This window comes from Salvelinus sp. IW2-2015, linkage group LG20 (assembly GCF_002910315.2).
Source record: "Salvelinus sp. IW2-2015 linkage group LG20, ASM291031v2, whole genome shotgun sequence".
In the NCBI taxonomy this organism is placed as follows: domain Eukaryota; kingdom Metazoa; phylum Chordata; class Actinopteri; order Salmoniformes; family Salmonidae; genus Salvelinus; species Salvelinus sp. IW2-2015.
In genome coordinates this window covers 16,379,428-16,402,780 of record NC_036860.1, presented here as the reverse complement: position 1 = coordinate 16,402,780, position 23,353 = coordinate 16,379,428, and the positions used below count along the sequence as shown (strand labels likewise).

Below are 23,353 nucleotides of genomic sequence, written 5' to 3'. Positions count from 1 at the left end.
TCAAATTGCCATTGATAAAATAGAATTGTGCTCATTGTCTGTAGCTTATGCCTGCCCATACCATAACCCCACCGCCACCATGGGGCACTCTGTTCACAACGTAACATCTGCCTGCTACAGTTGAAACCTGGATTCTTCRGTGAACAGCACACTTTTCCAGTGTGCCAGTGGCCATCGAAGGTGAACATTTGCCCACTGAAGTCGGTTACGGCATCGAACTACAGTTATGTCAAGCCCTGGTGAGGATGACGAGCACACAGATGAGCTTCCCTGATAAGGTTTCTGACAGTTTGTGCAGAAATTCTTCGGTTGTGCAAACCCACAGTTTCGTCAGCTGTCCTGGTGGCTGGTCTCAGACGACACCGCAGGACGTCCTGGGCTGACGTGGTGTACGGTTGTGAGGCTGGTTGGACGTACTGCCAAATTCTCTAAAATGACGTTGGAGGTTGCTTATGGTAGAGAAATTAACATTCAGTTCTCTGGCAACAGCTCTGGTGGATATTCCTGCAGTCACCATGTCAATTGCCATGCCACCATGCACGCTTCCTCAACCTAGGACATATGTGGCATTGTGTTGTGTGACAACTGAGAGACAACTGACAGAGATGCTTGTTCTAGGTCCCAAGAAACAAAGAGATCTTCTGTTGAATCTGACAATTAATCTTGATGGTTGTAAAGTCGTCTCAAATAAAACTGTGAAGGACCTCGGCGTTACTCTGGACCCTGATCTCTCTTTTGACGAACATATCAAGACTGTTTCAAGGACAGCTTTTTTCCCATCTACGTAACATTGCAAAAATCTCAAACTTTCTGTCCAAAAATGATGCAGAAAAATTTATCCATGCTTTTGTTACTTCTAGGTTAGACTACTGCAATGCTCTACTTTCCGGCTACCCGGATAAAGCACTAAATAAACTTCAGTTAGTGCTAAATAAGGCTGCTAGAATCCTGACTAGAACCAAAAAATTTGATCATATTACTCCAGTGCTAGCCTCCCTACACTGGCTTCCTGTTAAGGCAAGGGCTGATTTCAAGGTTTTACTGCTAACCTACAAATACATTTGATTTGAACTACACATTTTAGAGTGGCCTTTTATTGTACCCAGCACAAGGTGCACCTGTGTAATGATCATGCTGTTTAATCAGCTTCTTGATATGCCCCACCTGTCAGGTGGATGGAGTATCATGGTACAGGAGACATTTTCACTAACAAGGATGTAAACAAATTTGTGTACAACATTTGAAAGAAATAAGCTTTTTATTTCAGTTCTGAAACATGGGACCAACACTTTACATGTTGCATTTACATTTTTGTTCAGTGTATATATATTTTGTGTATAATGTGTGTATTTATGATGTATTATGCAGGGTGCATTTGAAAAATAGACCTAGGTCTCAATATCTCTTCCCTATTAAAATAAAGGTTAAATTTAAACATTTAAAAAATGTAGCAAATAAGCCATTCATTTCCTTGTTGACCAAATTCAATACTCATTGAACGCCATGCAAAAATTCCTTGCTTGGTGGGCGAAACCCCACAAAAAAGACACCTGCTGGAGGGAGACAGATTTTCTACTGAGTTGGGCCTCCCTCTTCCTCTCTGACCAGGCGCATAGTACTATTTAGAGCCATGACTACATGGAACTCTATTCCACATCAAGTAACACATGCAAGCAGTAAAGTTAGATTTAAAAAAACAGATAAGAATGCATCTTATGGAACAGCGGAGACTGAAGCAACAAACAGGCAGACACATGATAACATACACATGTACACATGGATTTTGTGTTGCAGATATGTGATAGTAGAGTAGGGACCTGAGGGCACACACTTAATCTGTTGTGAATGTATTGTAATGTTTATAAAAATGTATAACTGCCTTAATTTTGCTGGACCCCTGGAAGAGCAGCTGCTGCCTAATGGGGATCCATAATAAATACAAATGCAAAACCTGTTGTGCGAGCGCTATGGGGAGTGATTCAGGCCAAAATTAAGCCTAAGCAACAGTACCACCGTGTGGCTGTCGCCTACCATTGAACATTTGACTGACATGACGTGATATCAACGCTTTACAAACGTCTGTGGGATGCCTGCATGTTAATAAGATTTGTGGGTATTAGGTATTTGTTGTGAAATTGTTAGATATTGCTACACTGTCAAAATAGAAGCACAAGCATTTCGCTACACTCACAATAACATCTGCTAAACACGTGTATGTGACAAATAAAATGTGATTTGATAGGTAATCTTGCTTTCCCTCAACACCTCATGGGATGGTACATTATCTTATCTCACTGTATACAGATCTAAACATTGTTAGCCAATCACAGACAGTGTTGTTACAAGTTCTCAGTATGTCAGAACCAATAGGAGTTGTGTCCTTGACCTTCAATCGTGTAGAGGAGTTCATAGGATTTCCCAGAGGTTCCGTGCTATCCGGGATCCTTTAAAAAAAAATGTTTTTAATATTTTACATTTATTTAACTAGGCAAGTCAGTTAAGAACAAATTCTTATTTTCAATGATGGCCTAGGAACAGTGGGTTAACTGCCTTGTTCAGAGGCAGAACGACAGATTTTTACCTTGTCAGCTCGGGGATTCGATCTTGCAACCTTTCGGTTACTAGTCCAACGCTCTAACCATAACTGGGGCGGCAGAGTCCCTTATATGTCCCTACCTCAAGTAGAAATGTAAAATGGCTAAGGTAAGGGTTAAGTTTAGTGTTAGGTAAGGGTTATGATTATAGTTAGGGTTTAGGGTTTGGTTCAGGGTAGGGACGTCCCAAGGAATCTGAATATCAGTGACCGTTCATAGAGTGAGAGACGAGCAAGGTATTTGAGAGCTTGTTTTTTTAACAGGAAAAACTATGGCAAATAAATGGTACACCGCACAACAACTTTCGAGTGTCTGCCCCAAATAGTTTCTTTAGAGAAGATTAAAAGAATCCACAATATGTCCTTTTGAGAAGTAATTGAGGAGTAAGTATATTTAAGTTACAATATTGTTAAGAAATATTTAGGCCTACTGTGTTGATAAGGCAAATTTGGTTTATTTGTAATGTCGAAGGAACGCAGGCAATATTAATTACTGTGTCGATAGGGGAGTAGGCTAGTGTACAATAATAATGTAATTTGATGTGCTAGTATTATTTATTTCATGGATTAATGAAATTGTAAATGAAAATATACAAACATGTGCTATAGGATATATAAAAATGGTACGTTGTAATACACTACCCCTACATGCCATTGTGTGCTAGAGCTATGGGACATTCACACCTGCATTGAATTGAATGGGGGATGCATAACTACTTTTCCTTGAAGGGCGGAAACGAGGTACAACATACAACTTCGATTGAAGACCTAAATTCACGCCAGTATCATAACGGTATCCTATTATAGTGTGCATACAGGAGTAGCCTATTCTACGATAATATAACTTTATGTGCTAGCATTATTTATCTAATTGATTACATTTTATATGTGGATGATATGTTACTTCATTCAGTGATTACAGTATTGTACAAGGTAGGCAATGTCCAACTAATTTCTGAATATGTCTTTCTTTTAATCAAGAAGATGTGATAGCCAAAGCAACCAATCAGCTTCCCTGCAGCTGTTGAACCCACCACCCCCACAAGTAATCACATCCTCTTCTCCTGTTCAACCAAATTTGCCCACCACACAGAAAATGACTGTACATACCTCTGTGCCCATGTCAGTGGATGACTAAATTTGAGAAATGTAAACAATATGCTACAGTAGTGTGTGTGTGCGTGCGTGCGGAGTGCCAAGAAAAGACATGAGTGTGATGTGCCCCTCTGTATCAATGTTGAAATGCCATAAATGAAAGATGGCAACGGAAAAAGTGATGTGAGTGAGAGCTTATGAAAATAAAGACACCTTGGCAGTGCTTAATTTGTAAATTGGGAAGTGCAGGAACAAAAAGTGAGCCAGAGAGGGGGGTGACCCGGAGTACGCTGAGGTACCAGAATGCATGAAAAAAAACTACTTTATAATAAAGCATTCCATGCATTATCATTGCTTTTGCATACCGGCATAGATCAGTATAGGCGGTTGCAGAAGTTGCACACATGGGGATTTTTTTAAATAGCTTAGGGTTCAGGAAAAATGTGGCCTTAATAAGCACATTTCATGCAATTCTACATAATTTTAGATGACTGGAGACTTTAGCAGAATATTTTTTTACTACCTCACAAATGATCGAAATGACAGGCTACTTTGACACTGACAAACTGAGAATATGAGATCAATAAAAACGACCATGTCTTCAATCCATCAATAGCCTAGACCTACTGTAGGTGTGTGGAGAGACACATATTCTACAATGTGAGGAGGAAATTATAGTCCTAAAAAAGCTTTCCAGTTTCACTGACTCACCCACTGATGCTCAGCTCACTCGCAGGTGGTGCACTCGTGCCAAAAGCTTATCTCTGTTTTGCTAGGTAAAATCCTGTTTTGGCTGCATGCTGTTCACTGACAGATTGCCGTGTGTTCCCGACTGTAAGCATTCCTCATGATTGGGCTACACACAATCCACAGCTAGGCAATTTTTTAAAAGAAACTATTGATCATCTGTGGCTAAGTTATATGCCTACTCTTGGTGTACTATTCTGAGGTATTTAATTTCTTTCTGAACAGACAGCAGTAATGATATAACTTCGGCAAATGTATTTTTGTTTATTTAGTAAATATTTTCTTAACCAACAATGCAGTTCAAGAAATAGAGTTAAGGGCTTGTAAGTAAGTATTTCACGTTAGAGTCTACACCTGTTGTATTCGGCGCATTGTATTTGATTTCAATTTATCAGGAGTGCCGCTGAGGCACCTCCAGAACCATTCGCGCGGCTATGATTCTATAAGGAAATATATGACGAAGTGCAACGCTGGCGAGATGAGAGTTGCAGGCTCATGTCTATCACAGTAGAGAGAGAGGGAGAGATATCATAGAAAGTATATCTCATTCTAGTTCTGTGCGAGATACAGGCACACTTCTCAAAACAGAAATGGCCACACGTTGGTCTATACAGGCTACAATGTTGGGAAAATCATAAACCCGGTCCAGCCCAACACAAATCAATTATCAGGCAGGTTTTCACATTACGTTTTTTAGGGTGCAGCCAGGAGAATTACAGAGTAGTCAACTTGAATTGGCCTAACTCTGATTGCTTTAATTTGAATTTTTACATTGCAAACAGGCAAATAGGTTCCGGAAATAAAAAAGTAAAAAACTGAGAGGTGCCGGATCCTGTTCCGGCAGGATCTGGCTCAAATTAAGCACTGCTCATTGGGATCTAAAATTAGTGTGGGGTGTCATCTTGTGTCTCCTTTTTATACGTTTTAAGGATGCTACAGTCAACCCTGGTGGAGGTTCTTGGAACTGCTATTTAAGTCTGAGCAGAGGTTGACGAAAACCTTCAAAGTAAAAAGTATCTAATTTACAAAGTACTGAGTAAAAATAGTAACCCACTGTTCCCCGGTAGGCCGTCATTGTAAATAAGAATTTGTTCTTAACTGACTTGCCTAGTTAAAGGTTAAGTAAAAAAAWATATATATGTTCAGTCGGGCTTTGTGTCTCTTTCAGCAGTGGGGTCTTTCTATGTTTACCAACAACGAAATGAATAATTCTAACAAAGTAACCTCCGAGCTACAACCAAACATGGGGGAAGTTATGTTAGGCTATAGGCTACTTAGAATTTATAATGTAGTCGGTCAGCTACTTTCATCTCCATGTAGGCTAAAACTACAAAACGTTGCCAACCTCAAAAATGGCAGGTAAAACAATAGTGCTATCGAACACTATTAATAGTCTGTTAAAGTGGGGCCAGGACAATGTAGTAACAGTAAATGAGATAAGCCAGCAGTGACTTGACTTGGCTGCTGGGCTGTATCACCTTATATACCATCACATGGTAATGACTCAAGGATCAGTGTATGATGTAGACTAYGCTGCAATCCTTCAACTTTACATTGTCAGATTCTTTAAGTGATAGACAATCTCACCTTTGTCCAGGATCTCTTTCGCCACCTCCATTCTGGCCACACCGATGTTAACATGCATTGGGACAGTTGGGTCACTTAGTGCCTTCTCCCACTGCATTAACTCTGGCCATCTAGGTAGTACATAAACAGACGATGGGATAAATAATGTCTACCATCTATAAAGCCATTGGGAAATATCAAATAATGTGAAAGCAGGCCTTCAACTGCCTTGTCATCTTAATAGTAATCAGCTGATTCATTGAGATAGTCTTACACTTTGGAAAACATTTGTTGCTTGACTGTAATCATGAAAACAAGCCAGCACACTGGTGATATTGAAGCTCCACTGACTTGACGATATTATGGCAACATTTCATATAGAATTTGTCACATAGCAACCAGGTTCTCCATTGACCGGGGTCATATTCATTAGTGCACACCATAGCACATCGGCTACCAACAGTTTTGTTTTCTCCTTGAACACGTGCACATGGGTCCCATCCCGTTTCAGACCATTTTCTTAGGTGTGCACATGACTACAAGAAGAGGACTGAAGATACATTTGTATGGTGTGGCAGGCCATCGTTTGTCAGGAACACACATTGACCCCTCTAGCCTCTTATTTAGAACCATGACACAAAAACAACTCTGTGGACATGCATTTACCTTTGACAAGGTGTTCTTGTGCATCACCACCTTATCCCCATGCAGGATACTCCCTGCCAGAAGGTGAATCACAATAAAAACATCCCTCTCCACTTGAAGGTCAATCCTCTTCAGTTGGAGGTAGAAGTCCATTACCTAAAGCAGAATGGCATATGGTTGGTCAAAGTTGACATGATGCCCAGGCAACGCAGTCTAATTGTACTTTATATCAACTGCACCCATGGAAATGTCATACAATTCAACCATAACATGTGGGCGACCTGAACATACCTCCCCACTAAGCCACTCATTGGGCTTCAACGTTAGGAAGTCATGGAGGTACAGAATGGCAACAAATCCCTTCAACAAAATCCTTGCGGTTGCCCAGTGCACGCCATACCATTGTATAGGTGAAGAAACTGTGGGCAAACAGATTATGGTCATAATCTGTTGTCCAAACTGCCTGACTGTACAGATGATCAACATGCAGTAGGAAAACATGCAGAATGTAACCAAAACAGTCACATTCCACTTACTCTATTCTCCAATTCGTCATCCCTGCTGGGGTGTTTCTCAGACAGAGACTGTTGGAATTGGTCACCCTATTGAATAATGGTGACAGTTCAGTTTGAGACAGGCCTGCATTTCGTGTTAATGGATATACATAAAACCCATGAGGACCACATGGCTCAGTAAAATTGTCAACATTTTGTGACAGACCCAAATAAGACAAAATCTAGGAACAAATAGGACAGACCTGTTGATCAACGGTTGATTGTTCTTCCTGGCGTTTAGCGGCCGTCTGGACATGCTCCTTGGTGGCACACTTATGGCCAGAGCGTTTTGCGCCCAGATGCCTTGTCCTCAGCTTTATTGGCATAGGACTGTCCACACTTCCGCCAATGGCCAGTACAGCTGCCAGTCTGTGGACACACCTCTGGTTACTGTCCGATGCAGAGCAGGAGCACGTCTCCATTGACAACAGAGTAACAACGTGCTGCTTGTCTGAGAAGCTCTGGTAGAGGAATGATTGGGTGCTTGGCACCAGGAGGATTCGTCCTTTTGCAACAATCATCTTGACCAAGGCCTCCGCTCCAGTTTCTGCCATGTCAACCTTTTCCTGTGCCACACAGGACTGGATGCCTTCAGCAAAGGACACCATGTTGTCTTCCGACATGTGGTAGGGGAAACTGGTGGTGGGCGTTCGCCTGGAAAATTGCTCATGGCAATCAGGGGTCAGGTGGAAATTCCCTAGGTTACAGTAGCCACGCAGCACTTCCCTCAAGGCATTGGTTTGGAGTTGGTAGAGTAGATACACCAATTTATTTACTCTCACCTTCCATCCAACCAATGCCTTGAGGACAGCATTGAAGCTCTCTAAGCAGTTGTTGGTAATTCAGTCTGACTGGATGCCCAAGCTGTTTAGCACATATTGTGCGCTCTTGTCCATGGCGTCGGACAGCGACTGATGGAAGTAAGCCTCGAGATCAGGACTCCAGTGGACACACACTCTCCAGTGTGCATTCGTAGTCGCTCCTTGATTTCAAGGCCAAGAGCTCTTTGATGGCCTGCTGGTAATCAGCCACAGCTTGGGAACCCTCTGATCCCATCTTGTGCTTCACATTGTTCGGGATGTGGTTCCAGCAATTGACAATCCTGGCTTGCGGCAGCACAGACTGGATTGCTCCCTCAATAGCCGCCTCACCGTCTGTGCAGAAGGTTGCTGTTGATAGTTGGGGAAGGAGTGAAAGGATGGTGCGAAATAACTGTTTGTGGTTTTCCATGTGCTGGGTGGTGTGAATGAGGAATGCCAGGGGAAGGACAGGTGCCTCTTGAAACGCTACATGACAGAAAACAAGGGGTTAAACAAAAATTGCCCATGTCAAACATGGTGTCATAGTGAAAAATGTGTGCTCCTTGGTGTTTGCTCTTAATGACTGCCTTGGCCTCTTCAACCATTTCTGGTTCTGCCACCACCAGAAGGGTTGCGGGTCAAGTCTCCATATGGGTGACAAAACCCGGGGAGAATGTCACCAAATGTGTTGCCACCAACTTGTCCCAGTCCAAAACAGTGACGTCCCTTGCTCGACAAATTGTGTTCTTCACTTGTGCCATGTTGCGAGGTTGGTACACTGGCATGAATGATGCATTTGGGGGTGGTGGTGGGTTATTGGTCATGTCTGAGTTAGAGGTCGACCATTTAATCGGAATGGCCGATTAATTAGGGACGATTTCAAGTTTTCATAACAATCGGAAATGGGTATTTGTGGATGCAGATTTTGCCTCTTTTTTTTTTTTTTTTTTACACCTTTATTTAACTAGGCAAGTCAGTTAAGAACACATTCTTATCTTCAATGACGGCCTAGGAACTGGGTTTAACTGCCTTGTTCAGGGGCAGAACGACAGATTTTTACCTTGTCAGCTCAGGGATTCAATCTTGCAACTTACGGTTAACTAGTTCCAACGCTCAACCACCTGCCTCACGAGGAGCCTGCCTGTTACGCAAATGCAGTAAGAAGCCAAGGTAAGTTGCTAGCTAGCAATAAACTTATCTTATAAAAACAATCAATCAATCAAATCACTAGTTATAACATACATGGTTGATGATATTACGAGTTTATCTAGCGTGTCCTGCGTTGCATATAATCGATGTGGTGCGCATTCCCGAAAATGGACTATCGTTGCTCCAACGTGTACCTAACCATAAACATCAATACCTTTCTTAAAATCAATACAAAGAAGTATATATTTTTAACCTGCATATTAGCTAAAAGAAATCCAGGTTAGCAGGCAATATTAACCAGGTGAAATTGTGTCACTTCTCTTGCGTTCATTGCATGCAGAGTAGGGTATATGCAACAGTTTTGGGCCGCCTGGCTTTATGCGAACTAATTTGCCAGAATTTTACGTAATTATGACATAACATTGAAGGTTGTGCAATGTAACAGGAATATTTAGACTTATGGATGCACCCGTTAGATAAAATACAGAACGGTTCCGTATTTCCCTGAAAGAATAAAGGTTTTTTTTTCGAGATGATAGTTTCCGGATTCAACCATATTAATGACCTAAGGCTCGTATTTCTGTGTGTTATTTATGTTATAATTAAGTTTATGATTTGATAGAGCAGTCTGACGATGGTTGGTACCAGCAGGCTCGTAAGCATTCATTCAAAACAGCACTTCGTGCGTTTTGCCAGCAGCTCTTGATGCTTGAAGCATTGCGCTGTTTTATGATTCAAGCCTATCAACTCCCGAGATTAGGCTGGTGTTAACGATGTAAAATGGCTAGCTAGTTAGCGGGGTGCGCGCTAATAGCGTTTCAAACGTCACTCGCTCTGAACTTGGAGTAGTTGTTTCCCCTTGCTCTGCATGGATAACGCTGCTTCGAGGTGGCTGTTTCGATGTGTTCCTGGTTCGAGCCCAGGTAGCGGCGAGGAGAGGGATGGAAGCTATACTGTTACACTGCAATACTAATAGTGCCTTAAGAACTCCAATAGTCAAAGGTATTATGAAATACAAAATCGTTATAGAGCGAAATAGTCCTATAATTCCTATAATAACTACAACCTAAAACTTCTTACCTGGGAATATTGAAGACTCATTTAAAAGGAACCACCACCAGCTTTCATATGTTCTCATGTTCTGAGCAAGGAACTTAAACGTTAGCTTTCTTACATGGCACATAATGCACTTTTACTTTCTTCTCCAACACTTTGTTTTTGCATTATTTAAACCAAATTGAACATGTTTCATTATTTATTTGAGGCTAAATTGATTTTATTGATGTATTATATTAAGTTAAAATAAGTGTTCATTCAGTATTGTTGTAATTGTCATTATTACAAATAAATTGGAAAAAAATCGGCTGATTTATACCTTTTCTCAATACAGGGGGTGCTGTTTCCACTTTGGAAAATATCGTCTCCAAATTAAACTGCCTCATACTCAATTCTTGCTCGTACAATATGCATATTATTATTGCTATTGGATAGAAAACAATCTCTAGTTTCTAAAACCGTTTGAATTATGTCTGTGGGTGAACCAGAACTCTTTCTACAGCAAAAATCATGACAGGACATGCGAAGGTCTGAAAACTAGGCTCTGATCTCGGATCAGTTTAAAGCTCTGTGTGTGCCCTATGGATCGAAATGAACTGCACCCGCCTTCCCCTGGATGTCGGTAACCAATGAGAAGTGGAATGGTGTTTCTACGTATTTCTCAGAGCTTATAAAAGGGCAAGGAACGAGGTGCGCTCTCTTTTCGACTTCCGCCATTACGCAACGCAAGACCCCAGGATAGCATTTTGAAACGCTCAGTTATCGGCCTTAGATATGTCCATCTGTAATTTAATTCGGTATAGGTGTTAGAAACATCATAACGAAGTTATTTGAAACCGATTTATATCAGTTTATGCGAGTATATTGCTATTTTCGGAATTTTCGTAGTATTGCGTTTGAGGATTTGGACATGTGTGTGCCACGTAGCTACTGTTAGCTGCTAGTTCCGAAGTTGAAGTGGACGTTTTACAACAAAGCAACGATTCTTTTGGACAAAAGGACACCTTGTCCATGATTCTGATGGAAGCTCGTCCAAAAGTAAGAGCTATTTATGATTTTATTCCGTATTTATGTGGAAAAATGTAAACGCATTTTTCGGCCATTATTGCGGCACTAGTCTGGCTGRAACGCACACTGTATGTCTAGTAACGTTAATTTAAAAAATCTAAATCAGCGGTTGCATTAATAACCAATGCATCTTTCATTAGCTGTCCAACCTGTATTTTTTTAGTCAATCTAATCGATAAATAATCGTAAACTTAGGTGCCCTTCCAAGATGGCGCCGGCCAGAATGCATGCCATGTTTTGACTGATTACATAGCATAACCACGATTTGTGATGCTAAATATGCACATTTTCGAACAAACTCTATATGCATTGTGTAATATGATGTTACAGGACTGTCATCTGAAGAATTCTGAGAAGGTTAGTGAAAAAATGTATATATTTTGGTGGTGATAACGTTATCGCGCTTTTTGCCTTGAATCAATGCTGGGGTGAGGTTAGCTCATGTGGTATGCTAATATAACGATATATTGTGTTTTCGCTGTAAAACACTTAGAAAATCTGAAATATTGTCTGGATTCACAAGATGTTGGGCTTTCATTTGCTGTACGCTGTGTATTTTTCAGAAATGTTTTAAGATGAGTAATTAGGTAATACACGTTGGTCTCTGTAGTTATTCTAGTCGCTTTGGGTGAGTTTTGTGATAGTGGCTGCAATGGTAAACTGTGATTTATACCTGAAAAATGCACATTTTTCTAAAAAAACATATGCTATACCATAAATATGTTATCAGACTGTCATCTTATGAAGTTGTTTCTTGGTTAGTGGCTATATATATCTTTATTTAGTCCAATTAGTGATAGCTACTGATGGAGTAAAAAAGTGGTGGAGTAAAAAAAGTGGTGTCTTTTGCTAACGTGGTTAGCTAATAGATTTACATATTGTGTCTTCCCTGTAAAACATTTTAAAAATCAGAAATGATGGCTGGATTCACAAGATCTGTATCTTTCATCTGGTGTCTTGGACTTGTGATTTAATGATATTTAGATGCTWGTATTTACTTGTGACGCTATGCTAGGCTATGCTAGTCAGCTTTTTTACTGTGGGGGGTGCTCCCGGATCCGGGATGAGTACCAAGTAAAAGTTAATCTTTATCGGCATTTTTTGGTCCTCCAATAATCGGTATTGAAAAATCATAATCGGTCAACCTCTAGTCTGAGTATACTTTGCCAGGTGTTTCAGTCTTTCGCCTGGACATTTCATCTATAATTGAGGGAGCCGATCAGATGAAATCCCTTGCTTGCTACTGTTGGCTGTTGCCGTGGGGGTGGGGGACAGCGGAGTGTGCCTGCTCACCAAAGTAGTGAATTAGCACAGTATGAGGCTGATGCAGCAAACCATATTCCCTTTTTTGGAGCCCTAGTGCTTCCTTCCCTGCATAGTACCCTTAGTTGTGGTGAACGGCGAGGAAGGCTGTGGGATCCCTTCTGAATCCATCGCTTTTGGTCCGCCTTCCAGTCATCAAATGACAAGGAACTACGCGCAAACATAAAAATGTCTCCAGGCTTGCGGTGGAGTGTTGGAAGGTGGGATATGTTAGCGCGATCAACCGTTTCAATAATTTCAGCTACTTGTGCTGGTGTTAAAGGCAGCAGGCGAGTGGTGTATCCTTGCTGGGGTATTGATTGGTGGACCTGGGGTAGTGATGGGGCAATCTGGGAGACGGAGGGGGGTTGCGCATTGGCTATCCTTCCCTTACTCCACAGAGAGTTGATGACGATAGCTGAGGGTGTTCGACCTTTCCAGTTCAATGACCAGCATACATTTTCCTGATGGTAGCCCGCTGCTGTAACTTCATCTGGTGAGAGGCCTAGCCTTTTAACAACTGAGGCAATGTCATCAAAAGTTGGGGCCCTCTTTCTTTTTGGCATTCTGATAAAGAAAATTACATTGGGATAAGTATGGAGATGACACTTAGGACAAGTTTTCCAGACAGTTACAGGCTAACTATATGGAATGTTATATGGAAAAATGTCCCCTAGTGCTTCAAATAGTTTACCAAGCCAGATTGGGGTCCATTCAGAATAAATTGAGACCTGTTACATTCTACACCCGTTACTTCATTTTGAATGGAAATAATCAGTATGCAGAATTTGACATTGAACGTAAAGGACATGGATTGAAAGTGAATTACATTAGCTGAAAAAATAAAACCATATCCCCCGTAATCAATGATCATTTCTAAATACATGACTTGCCCAATTATGTCTAAGCAATGATTACTTCCAGGGAAGATGGAATTACGCTATGACGCATAACCACAGTGGGCTGCAGGCATAATCGACATAAGCAGTAGCTAGGGGTCAACCGATCATTATTATAATTATTATTTATTTTTTAACAAKAGTAATGTGTTAGAATAGTAAAATACACAAGGGGAAATGTTGAGATTTGATTGTGCAGTTGGTTAGAAAATAAAAGTTTGTCACATGCACATATGTTATCGCAGGTGCAGCAAAATGTTGGTTTCTAGCTCCAACAATGCAGTAATACCTAACAATACAAAACACACAATCCTAAAAATGTATATAATAAATATTAGAACAAGTATTGTCAGTCACAATTAGCCATATCAGCTACAAAAATTTAGATTGTTAAGTTAGTCTAGCCAGTTATCTAAACTTCTAGTAATAATGGCCCGATACCGACTGGGCACGTGCCCAAGGGCCTCCAGGAGGCCCCCAATGATTTTGTTAGTCACTCTCACTCAGATATGGTTAACATTGCATAAGTCTTAGCAAAATGTGCAGAATTGCAGCAAATTCACTGTAGTACTGCACCTTCTCGGCTCCATGGCAAAATTAGTCTAATTGCATGAAATGTATAAAAAAAATGCTGAACTTCTCTCCGCCCAATGGCAAAATTGCCACAATTGAAATGTAAATAAATTCAACAATTTCAATTTCTCTCCGCCGTCAAGGGGGGGGAACTAAAATGTCAGCGAGGTGGGGAGCCCCCAAACCAAATATTGGTTAGGGCCCCCAAAAGAGAGTCAGTGCTGATCTACGATGTGTCTATAATCTTATTCTTGTTGTAAATGGCAAAACTGATCCGAGAGGAACACTCCTACTCTGAGACACTTGATTACGTAAGGCCCCAGGTTTGATTGAATGTTGATACTTGGCCACTGGGGTTGAGTGCGGTCATATGTGTAATATTCATATGTGTAAACATACTGAATAATAATTGGATGCATTTTACCGCCGTATGTGCTATGATTGGTTAAGACCACCCAGATGGTTAGGTCATGGMCAGTTGATCATGGTTGGAGATACGTGAATATAGCTAGCTAATAAAGAGCTACGTTAAGAAATATCCTGTAGTACTGCATTTTATTATTTTGTACAAAGCGTGCAAAACAAGACATGGTGTCAGAGTAAAAGGTCTTAAAAGATGGATTTTTTCTGGAGTTCCTTCACCTCGAATGGACTGGGAGTCTACAAACTTACCCGATGGATGGCGTAAGTACAAACAGCATGTGGAGCTAATGTTCACGGGTCCTCTGAAGGAAAGAGAAGAGGAAAAATGCAGCTACCTGCTCCTCTGGATCTGCTCCTCTGGATCTGCGAAAAAGGGAGAGATATTTACAACACATGGACACTTACCGAGGCTGAATCAAAGGTACTGAAAACATACTACGATCGTTTTGATGCATATGTTGTGCCGAAGACCAATACGATTTTCGCTAGGTACAAATTCCATGAGAAAGTACAAGGAGCTAGCGAGTCTTTTGAACAGTTTGAGACAGAGCTGCGTCTGCGTGTGAAAGAGTGTGATTATGAAAACAAGGATGAGATAGTCAGGGACCGTATTGTATTTGGAATACACTCACCGCGAGTGAAAGAGAAACTTTTGAATGTTGGGTCTGAGCTAACGCTGGACAAAGCTATCGACATAGCCAGATCTCACGAGCTAGTGTAACGGATGTGAAATGGCTAGCTAGTTAGCGGGTACGCGCTAGTAGCGTTTCAATCAAGTTACGTCACTTGCTCTGAGACTTAAGTAGGGTTTCCCCTTGCTCTGCAAGGGCCGTGGCCTTTGTGGAGCGATGGGTAACGATGCTTCGTGGGCGACCGTTGTTGATGTGTGCAGAGGGTCCCTGGTTCGCGCCCGTGTCGGGGCGAGGGGACGGTTTAAAGTTATACTGTTACACTAGCACTGGCTCAGATGAAAACCATTTCGCGCGGCATCACGTGAACAAGCAGTGCACGCAGACATCAAAGCACACCTCCGGTGCGCGTTTTAGAACGGAGAGACATAACTCCAAAACAGAGCGACACAGACTCAAAACATGTGGATACAAAGTGCATGGCGAACAAGGAAATTGCCCAGCTAAAGGCAAACAGTATACTAAATGTGGAAAATGGAATCACGTTGCAAAAGTGTGCAGAGCTTACGCTTCGAACACACCGACTTCGTCATTGCGTTTCGATACACCAGAAGTACATTCATTTCCAATGGAACGCTGCATTTGCCTTCCAGCATTGCGTTGCAGAGGCAGTTGCAGTGCGTTCTGTGTGGAAATCGAACGTATGCATCAGGTTGTATGCGTGAACTTGACAGAAAATGGCAAAATATGAATGTAGATTTTTTTTTTGCACACATATTCAGTAAAAATGTGGGATTACATAAAACAGTTTGATTGCATAATTTCTTTACATTTTTTATTAATTTATTTGCCAAGTATATTATTTATTCGATGACATCCACAAATTAATTGTGAGAGCCTATAATATAATTTCCCTCCAAAATGCAGTTTTGGAGCGAAATGCAATAATAAATAGTCAAGATAGCAGAGTAGACTCTTTCAACAATGAGACCAACGTTGAGGAAGGTGGTCTTGATCGCGCTGTTGGGCCGGGACCAGCCCCGCCGAAAGCGCAGGTCTGTGTGGGTCCAGAGATGGTTAAAGTCCCGAAAGCAGGCAGGGGAGTTCCACCGTCTAATTCAAGAGCGTCTAATTCAAGAGCTTCGACTGTTTGGAGAGGAATTCCGAAGTTACTTTCGTCTGGACCGAAGCCAGTTCGATCACCTGCTCCAGATGGTTGGAGCCAGGATCACCCGGATGCAGTGGCGTGCCGTGGGCCTGGGGCCTGGGCCTTCAGTGAGGTCCTACACAGTCCCACCCGAATTAATCCACCTCTTATTACCATCATCATGATGCCATGGCTCTAGACACTATACATTTAGACAGAAACGCAGTATAACCAGGCGTTGCGTCACCTTGAAATTGACATTTTTATTCAGAGAGTTGCAGGGGAAGAGTACAATACAGTACAGTTCAACTAATAGGCAAGAACATAGTCGAGTGCAACAGAGTTATATTAATATTCTTCTTCTATCCATTTCTGGTCCACAAACTTTGAGCTTTAAGTCCSKKAAAAAATAAATACAGTGTGTTCACTAAACAGCGCATTGTCGCACCCAAAGCAGTTTCACCGTGATGATAAAGACACAACTATTCACTGAAAATAAAAGAAAGAAAACAAATAATTTGCAACATAGGCTATTTGCCATTTTATTTTGTTAATATATAGGCTATTTAATATTAACGAAATAAAATGCGAAACATACATACACATTTAATAAAAAATAAAATGCATTGTATGCCTACTCACCAAAGACTGATTATTTGAACACAAAATCCTTCCTCCTTTCTTTCCTCAAGAAGACTTCAATGACTCTGTTGTACAGTCTATCTGTGCGTTTTAGTTCCACCAATAAGTCCTTTTCTATCGACATGGAGGCTAATGCTGAAAGCCGAGTCTGTCCAGTAGCATTTCTGGAATACGTTTTGATTCGCTTTAAGGCCGAGAATGACCGCTCCACAGAAGCCGTGGACACAGGGATAGTCACTGTCACACATGCCAAAGTGTAAAGTTGCCCCATGTCCTCATTCAGATTTTTCTGCTTAAGGAAATCAAGGAGATCAGAGGGACTTTTCCCTTTAAAATCAGTCATAGCATACATTACAGTCAGTTCTGTTTTTAGCTTGGATAGGTCGAACAGTGTTCCGTGACATGGAGAGGCTGTTTGCGGGAATTTTTTCCGGTAGGTCTGAAAGTGCTGAGGGTCCAGGGGGGAGAGAAACATACATTTTTCGTGGTCTTGAAACCTGTTTCATATCTGGCAAAGAATGTTGTCCAGAATATTGCTGTGGAGTTGTTGGTAGTATGTGCGAGGGTCTCCTTGTGCTGGGCCTCTGCGTGCGCTGGGTGAACTTGAGATGCGCGCTGTGTCATCGTAGATTTTACTGAACCTGCGCCTCTCTCGCTCAATTGTGTCACAAAACTCGTTCACCCTTGTCAGGCAGAATTGTACATCCAAAGTTTGTTTCTGTAGAATTCCAAAAAGCACATCCGAATAATTAAAAATCCCATTGAATGTTTCAAGCAAAAAACAAAACTCAAAATCATCCAAACGTGCATTAAATCCATCAGCCATAAGCACAGTATCCCCATCATGGTCATCATGATGTTCCAGTAAGTGGTTAAACAGGTCCTTTAGGGCAACTCTCTTTTCAAAGACTGCATTGACCAATCTAGATGTATATTGCCACCTCGGTGGTGCAACCTTAGGAAGACGACGCTTGCAGATGTCATCCAGCAGTTGCGTGCGCTTAGGGGATCGTGAGAAAAATGCTGAAAGGCCATTGAGGTTGGCAAAGAAGACCTTGCATTCTTTAAGTTTTGAGGCGCCTTGAGTCAGTACTAACTTTAGTCGATGTGCATAGCAGTGAATGAATAAGGCCATCGGTGCCCTCTCCTTAACTTTAGCCTGCACCCCATTGAGTCCAGATGCCATGACTGCTGCGCCATCAAAACACTGTGCCACAACTTTATCCAGACTACATTCATTTTCCTCCAAGAAACGGAAAATAAGAGCGGCAATGTCATCAGCTCGCTTGCCGCTTGTCACATCTTCAAATCGGATAAATCGCTCCTTGACTCCTGTGTCCGTCACATAACGTAGGACGAGTGAGAGCTGTGCTGCATTTCCCACATCTGTTGTCTCGTCCACCATAACATCAACAAAGGGAGCTTTTTTAATCTCCATTTTGATCTCTTCTCCCATCACTTCAGCAATAGCATAAATTAGGTCATTTTGTATTTTGCCTGACGTCCCAATGAACACTTTGTTAGTGGACAGGTGGTATTGTAAATCTGTGTTGCTTTCAGAAAGAAAAGAAAGAAGCTCCACGTAGTTCCCTTTGTTTGTGGAGTCAGCACTTTCATTGTGTCCCCTAAAWGAAAGTTCCTGTTTACCCAAAAACATGACACAATCAATGAGTCTTTTCAATATTTCCCTATTTTTCTTCACCTTTTCATTGTGCAGCTCCGTTGCCCTGCGCGCTTGTTCGTTGAGCTGTAGATCCACTCAGGTGTCCCCAAAAGTTTTCAAAAGCACCATTGCTTGTAAGTGCCCAGCCGTACTTTGGAGTCTCGTTGCTGCCTTGGTTAGACAACTCAAGTTTGCAAAGCCAGTGTGGCTCCAAACACCAAATCGATCACTTGCAAATAATAGGCATTCCCAGCAGTACAGTTTGCAGTGCTTCTCGGAGCCTGTGAGCCATTGATAGCGCTCGTAGTTGGAACTTTGAAAGTGGCGAACGAACCCCTTTCCCGCCTGTGACAGGCTTTGTAGCGTCGGCGTCGGGCGACCTCTCCTTTCTCAAGACAAAAGTTTGTCTTGAGAATGGCGTTATAATTATATCCTCGACCAAATCGATATCTTCTCCTCCTTCCGCCATTGTGGGTTGAAAAAACAGCTTAGTAGTACGCAAATTAATTTGTTTATCAAATTCAGTTTCCTAGTTCTGAGGTTCTGCATAGACCTGCCCATAGGACCTGCCTCTCAATATTGGTAATCCAATCAAAAGACGTGCACGCACTACGCCTGCAAGCTGGCTCCTGTGTAACACTGGAGCCAGCCAGCAGGCGTACAATAGCCAACTCTAAAGTGGATTGGTTGACACTAAATTTTCATTTCCATTCACTTTAAGCTACAAGCGCCCGCACTGTTGATTCTGAAGGCCTGAGGGCAGATTTTAGACCCCTGGCAACACATGATGGCTGAATATGATTGGATAAAAGATCTAACATAAAGACCAGCCCTCCAAATCTCAACCTGGGGCTGGAAGCAGTGCAACCAAGAGGAAAGCTATGAAATGAAGAGTATAACTCTTACTCTGGGGAATAATTTWATACATATTTGTGGGAAAATATATATATAAAAAATATATATATATTCTGATGATGTTTAGGCCAGCAGAGAAGGCCTTGCTGGCCCTGACGGCCCACCACTGCCCGGATGGATACCAACTACCGGGAGTCCATCAGCCCAGTTGAACGCCTGGCGATTTGTCTCCGGTAAGCTACATTCTAGTACATTTTTAAAGCCTTTGATACCATAATTGATTGATATTTGATACATTGTTTTTATGTGCAACCTAGCTAGCTAAAGGGCTCAAGTTAATYGTCCCTATTTGACATCAGATGTATTTTTACAGAATGTTCATTGGGACTATAACTTTTCCCAAAGTTGGTTTATAAACCTTTTTTAATTATGCAATGTTACCAAATGAAAAGAAAGGTGCCTTCTGCCCTGATGAAGGTAGGCTAGTCTTTTCCAGGACCCATTGTTGTTCAAGACAGTTACAGTCATTCATTACATTCTTATTGTACTCACATACATACACTCTTAGAGAAAAAGGTTCCAAAAGTGTCCCTTCTGCTTTCCCCATAGGATAACCATTTTTGGTTCCAGGTATAATACTTAATACATGGAACCCAATAGGGTTCTACTTGGAACCAAAAGGTGTACTACCTGGAACCTAAAAGGGATCTCCTATGGGGACAGCCAGATAACCCTTAGATAGTAGATAGTACCATTCTTTCTAAGAGTAGAGTTGGCCTGGACTACAGTTTATTGATATAGTCATAGACTGAATTGTACTGTTTCAAGGCATTGTTAATGATGGTTGATGAGTATTACAATATAATTAGTATAGCATAATAAACAGTAATGAGGTAGCTATATGAGTAGGAGATGGAGAATGTATCGGAGAGTGCTTGGTCTCAGCCCCTCAAATGTCGATGCCTGCGTGAAGGCCACATGTGTTCTCCACAACTACCTGCGGAGGTCATTCCAGGAGCCGCTCCGGATGGAGATGGGCACGCCAAATGGTCACCTTCCTGATGTCACCAGGGCAGGTGCCAACAACGCCCCCAGACAGGCACTCCAGGTGAGGGAGAAGCTGACCACCTACTTCTCATCGCCAGCAGGTGAAGTCCCATGGCAGTATGCCGTGGAGTGAAACGGCTCTTTTAAGAGCCCCATAACACAAAGGTTATTTTAAGAACCATCCACCGTTGTCCATACAATTGCATTTTTTCCCCAGATTACTTTATGTATCATTGTCTCTCTTCATTTGGAAGCTATATTTAAGTGACATTTGGGAGTAAAGACCACACCTTAAAAAAAAACTTCCCTCTCCCATTAACGTCAGTATTATACACACCTGGCATGGTACATCAGGTGAGCGGGAGCACTAATTAAGGTTATACGGCATACAGTTAGTATGATAACAAAGGGAAAGGGTAACCTAGGGTCCATACAAATAGTACAGTTTACCACCATGTTCACTGGCCTGACAAAATACAGGTGGAAAAAAAACTAATTAGGAAGAGAATGTGTTTTTACTTTCATCTTGTCTTAGATCAGCAAAGGTGTAGGGAAGAAATAAGCAGATTAAGTCTAAATTAGATATTAATAAACAACTGAAACAACTGACTATGAAAACATTATAATTTAATAAGTATTCAAGTACAGGAAAGAACACGACAGGTATGTGTGTTGTAAAAATGTTTAAAAAAATTAAAACTATTTGAAAGAGAGTGTGTGTGCGTGTTAAAAAATTAATCTCCACAAAATGAATGTATAGCCTGTAATCTGTAAGAGAACAGCAAGAGCATGTATTTTTGGCACAACTGCAGACCAATACAGGGACTACTCATAAAGCCTAGATGTAGTAGGGGAACTTCAGACATGGCCATAAAGAGAGACAGGGCAGGGCACTGGAGATCTGAGGTATGAAGAGGTGTGTGTGTGTCTCTGTCTCTGAAAAAAGGAAATGATATGTAGCCATACCACAGCTAAACATAACAAATGCCCCTGGACGTCATGGACCAGTCGATGGAACATAACTTCACAAAAAGTTTCCAACACCTGCGTTTTCAAGTGGTTTTAAAGGAAATAAATATATTGACCTTTAGTCTCGTAAGAGACCAAGTAGCATCTGTGGAAACTTCCGTATTCGAGTTCAACTATTCAGAATCTTGATGTTAAACACTAATAACGAATGTCTATCCTAAGACTTTATAAACAATTGACTTTATGAATTTGACGTGAATTTGAACAGAACTGACGCTGTTGTTGAAAAGAAGGTACAATGAGGGAGTCAAAACACAACCAGACAACTCCTGCTTTTTTCCGTGTCCTTCCTGTGAGCTGCTCGGCTAAATGGGCTCCAATTATCTGGAAAGGGAGAGAAAAACAACACATACAAAGCTCACAAGTATACTAATGGTACCTCTACCCATAAAAGTTGAGTATTTATGTGTAACTAACTACAGCTGTATTAGTGTAGGTAGTGGCATAAATATCAGGAAACAGTTATGGTTAAAGTTGGTAATACTTGCTGTTTACTCATGGAATTTGTATTTCAGATCAAAAGATGAATATGACAGGCAAATATTTAGACAGCAAACTGTTTTGGGATATTTTCTAACCCAGAAACAACAGCTATACATTTGCCTCTTATTAATACTTTGATCTGAAATACCAATTAACCTACATGAGTATACTCTAAAAATGACCTACTTTACTTCACTGTCGCACACTTATGACACTACCTGTGATGTGGAGAAAAAAAAACGTACCATTGAACTCAGCTTCGAAAAGCAGCTGATACATTTTAACCTTGACTGCTGCTTTTCTTTGCTGAGGCAGCCTCTTCAGTGCTGGCACCAGGCTCATGGCAAAGAMGGTCTCTTCATCCTCCTTCCTGTGAGCATCAGGTTGGGCGGCATCCCTCTCGACGGCTTGGAGGAGCCTCTGCTGAAATGAGTTGAGTGGATCTGGGGGCTGGGGGCTGGTACCTCCGATGACGCCTGGCGTGATGTTGTTCCTCTTCGTTTCTCTCTCTGTTTCTCTCCACGGCCACATCCTGTTCAACGAGGTCCTCAGTGGTCACTTCCGTGAGGGTCATAATAATCTCAGGTGGTCCCAGATCCAGAGGTGCTTCCTCCATTTCATCATCTTCCATGGCTGCACCGGTGGTGGTCATACTCGTGGATGATGTTGTAGAGGGTCTCACTACACCGGTGGAGGTGATGGTCGCACTTGTAGGTGACGTTGAGGTTCTTGATGCACCGGTGGCGACAACACTTGTGGATGACGTAAGGGGTCTGGCTTTAAAATTGCCACTCGTTGCCCTAGGCAAAATAAATGGATCCAGAAAATAAAGAATGTGGCAGAAGCGCCAAGGCTGCTGGCCTGAAGCTGCTGACCCAGACCTCTTCTTCTCTTTCTCTGCCCTTCTCTCTCTCTGATACCTGTCCCTGAGTCCTCTCCACTTCCTCCTACAGTCTTCTTCTACATAGACATGAACATGATAAGCCAAACCATTACCTAGCATAACTATAGTTATTAGATAGCTATCATGGACATGTCACCTACTATACACATAGACACACATGGTTATCTGACCAAATTATCAGGGGTACAATAGTATCTACCATTTCTATTGCTAGTTATCTAGCATACACACTCGCACTCTTTCAAACATGAAAATTTGGTAAAGTTATCAGGGGTAGTAACTAGCATAATTTATTTGACTATTTCTTTCACACACACCTCATTGGCTAGGTTAGCTAGSTAGCTAACGCTAACTAGCCACATCTAGCACAAGCTCACTACTAAACTGACCTGGCAATCCTACTATCGTGGACGCTTGTCTCCAAGCAGCATTTTTTGTGTTTATGTCCCTGTAGCTGTCAGCAGTTGTGTCAAAAAGACACGGT

At 41.7% G+C, this 23,353-nt stretch overlaps 1 protein-coding gene and 1 long non-coding RNA gene across 4 annotated transcripts; one reads left to right on the top strand and one right to left on the bottom strand.

The window, feature by feature from the left end:
• Positions 1 to 1,222: 1,222 nt before the first annotated feature.
• On the bottom strand, positions 1,223 to 15,205 carry LOC111981536 (uncharacterized). 3 transcript variants are annotated; one of them, XM_070449230.1, is made up of 7 exons: positions 14,720 to 14,810; positions 7,404 to 8,486; positions 7,183 to 7,248; positions 6,938 to 7,065; positions 6,668 to 6,802; positions 6,023 to 6,132; positions 1,223 to 2,444 (listed from the first exon to the last, which is right to left on the bottom strand). In XM_070449230.1, exons 2-4 carry the CDS (start codon positions 7,821 to 7,823, stop codon positions 7,009 to 7,011), a joined length of 543 nt encoding a protein of 180 aa, XP_070305331.1. In that variant the 5' UTR covers positions 7,824 to 8,486; positions 14,720 to 14,810; the 3' UTR covers positions 1,223 to 2,444; positions 6,023 to 6,132; positions 6,668 to 6,802; positions 6,938 to 7,008. The 3 variants fall into 3 exon arrangements, 2 of the variants coding, with proteins under 2 accessions (XP_070305331.1, XP_023868607.1); XM_024012839.2 differs by lacking the exon at positions 6,938 to 7,065; XR_002879601.3 differs by lacking the exons at positions 6,938 to 7,065; positions 7,183 to 7,248; positions 7,404 to 8,486 and adding an exon at positions 15,103 to 15,205 and having other exon boundaries at positions 1,225 to 2,444; positions 14,720 to 14,819.
• Positions 14,804 to 20,674, top strand: LOC111981544 (uncharacterized). The gene is made up of 3 exons (XR_002879604.1): positions 14,804 to 14,891; positions 19,534 to 19,639; positions 20,380 to 20,674. It is a non-coding gene; the product is annotated as an uncharacterized lncRNA (long non-coding RNA).
• The last annotated feature ends 2,679 nt before the right edge of the window (positions 20,675 to 23,353 follow it).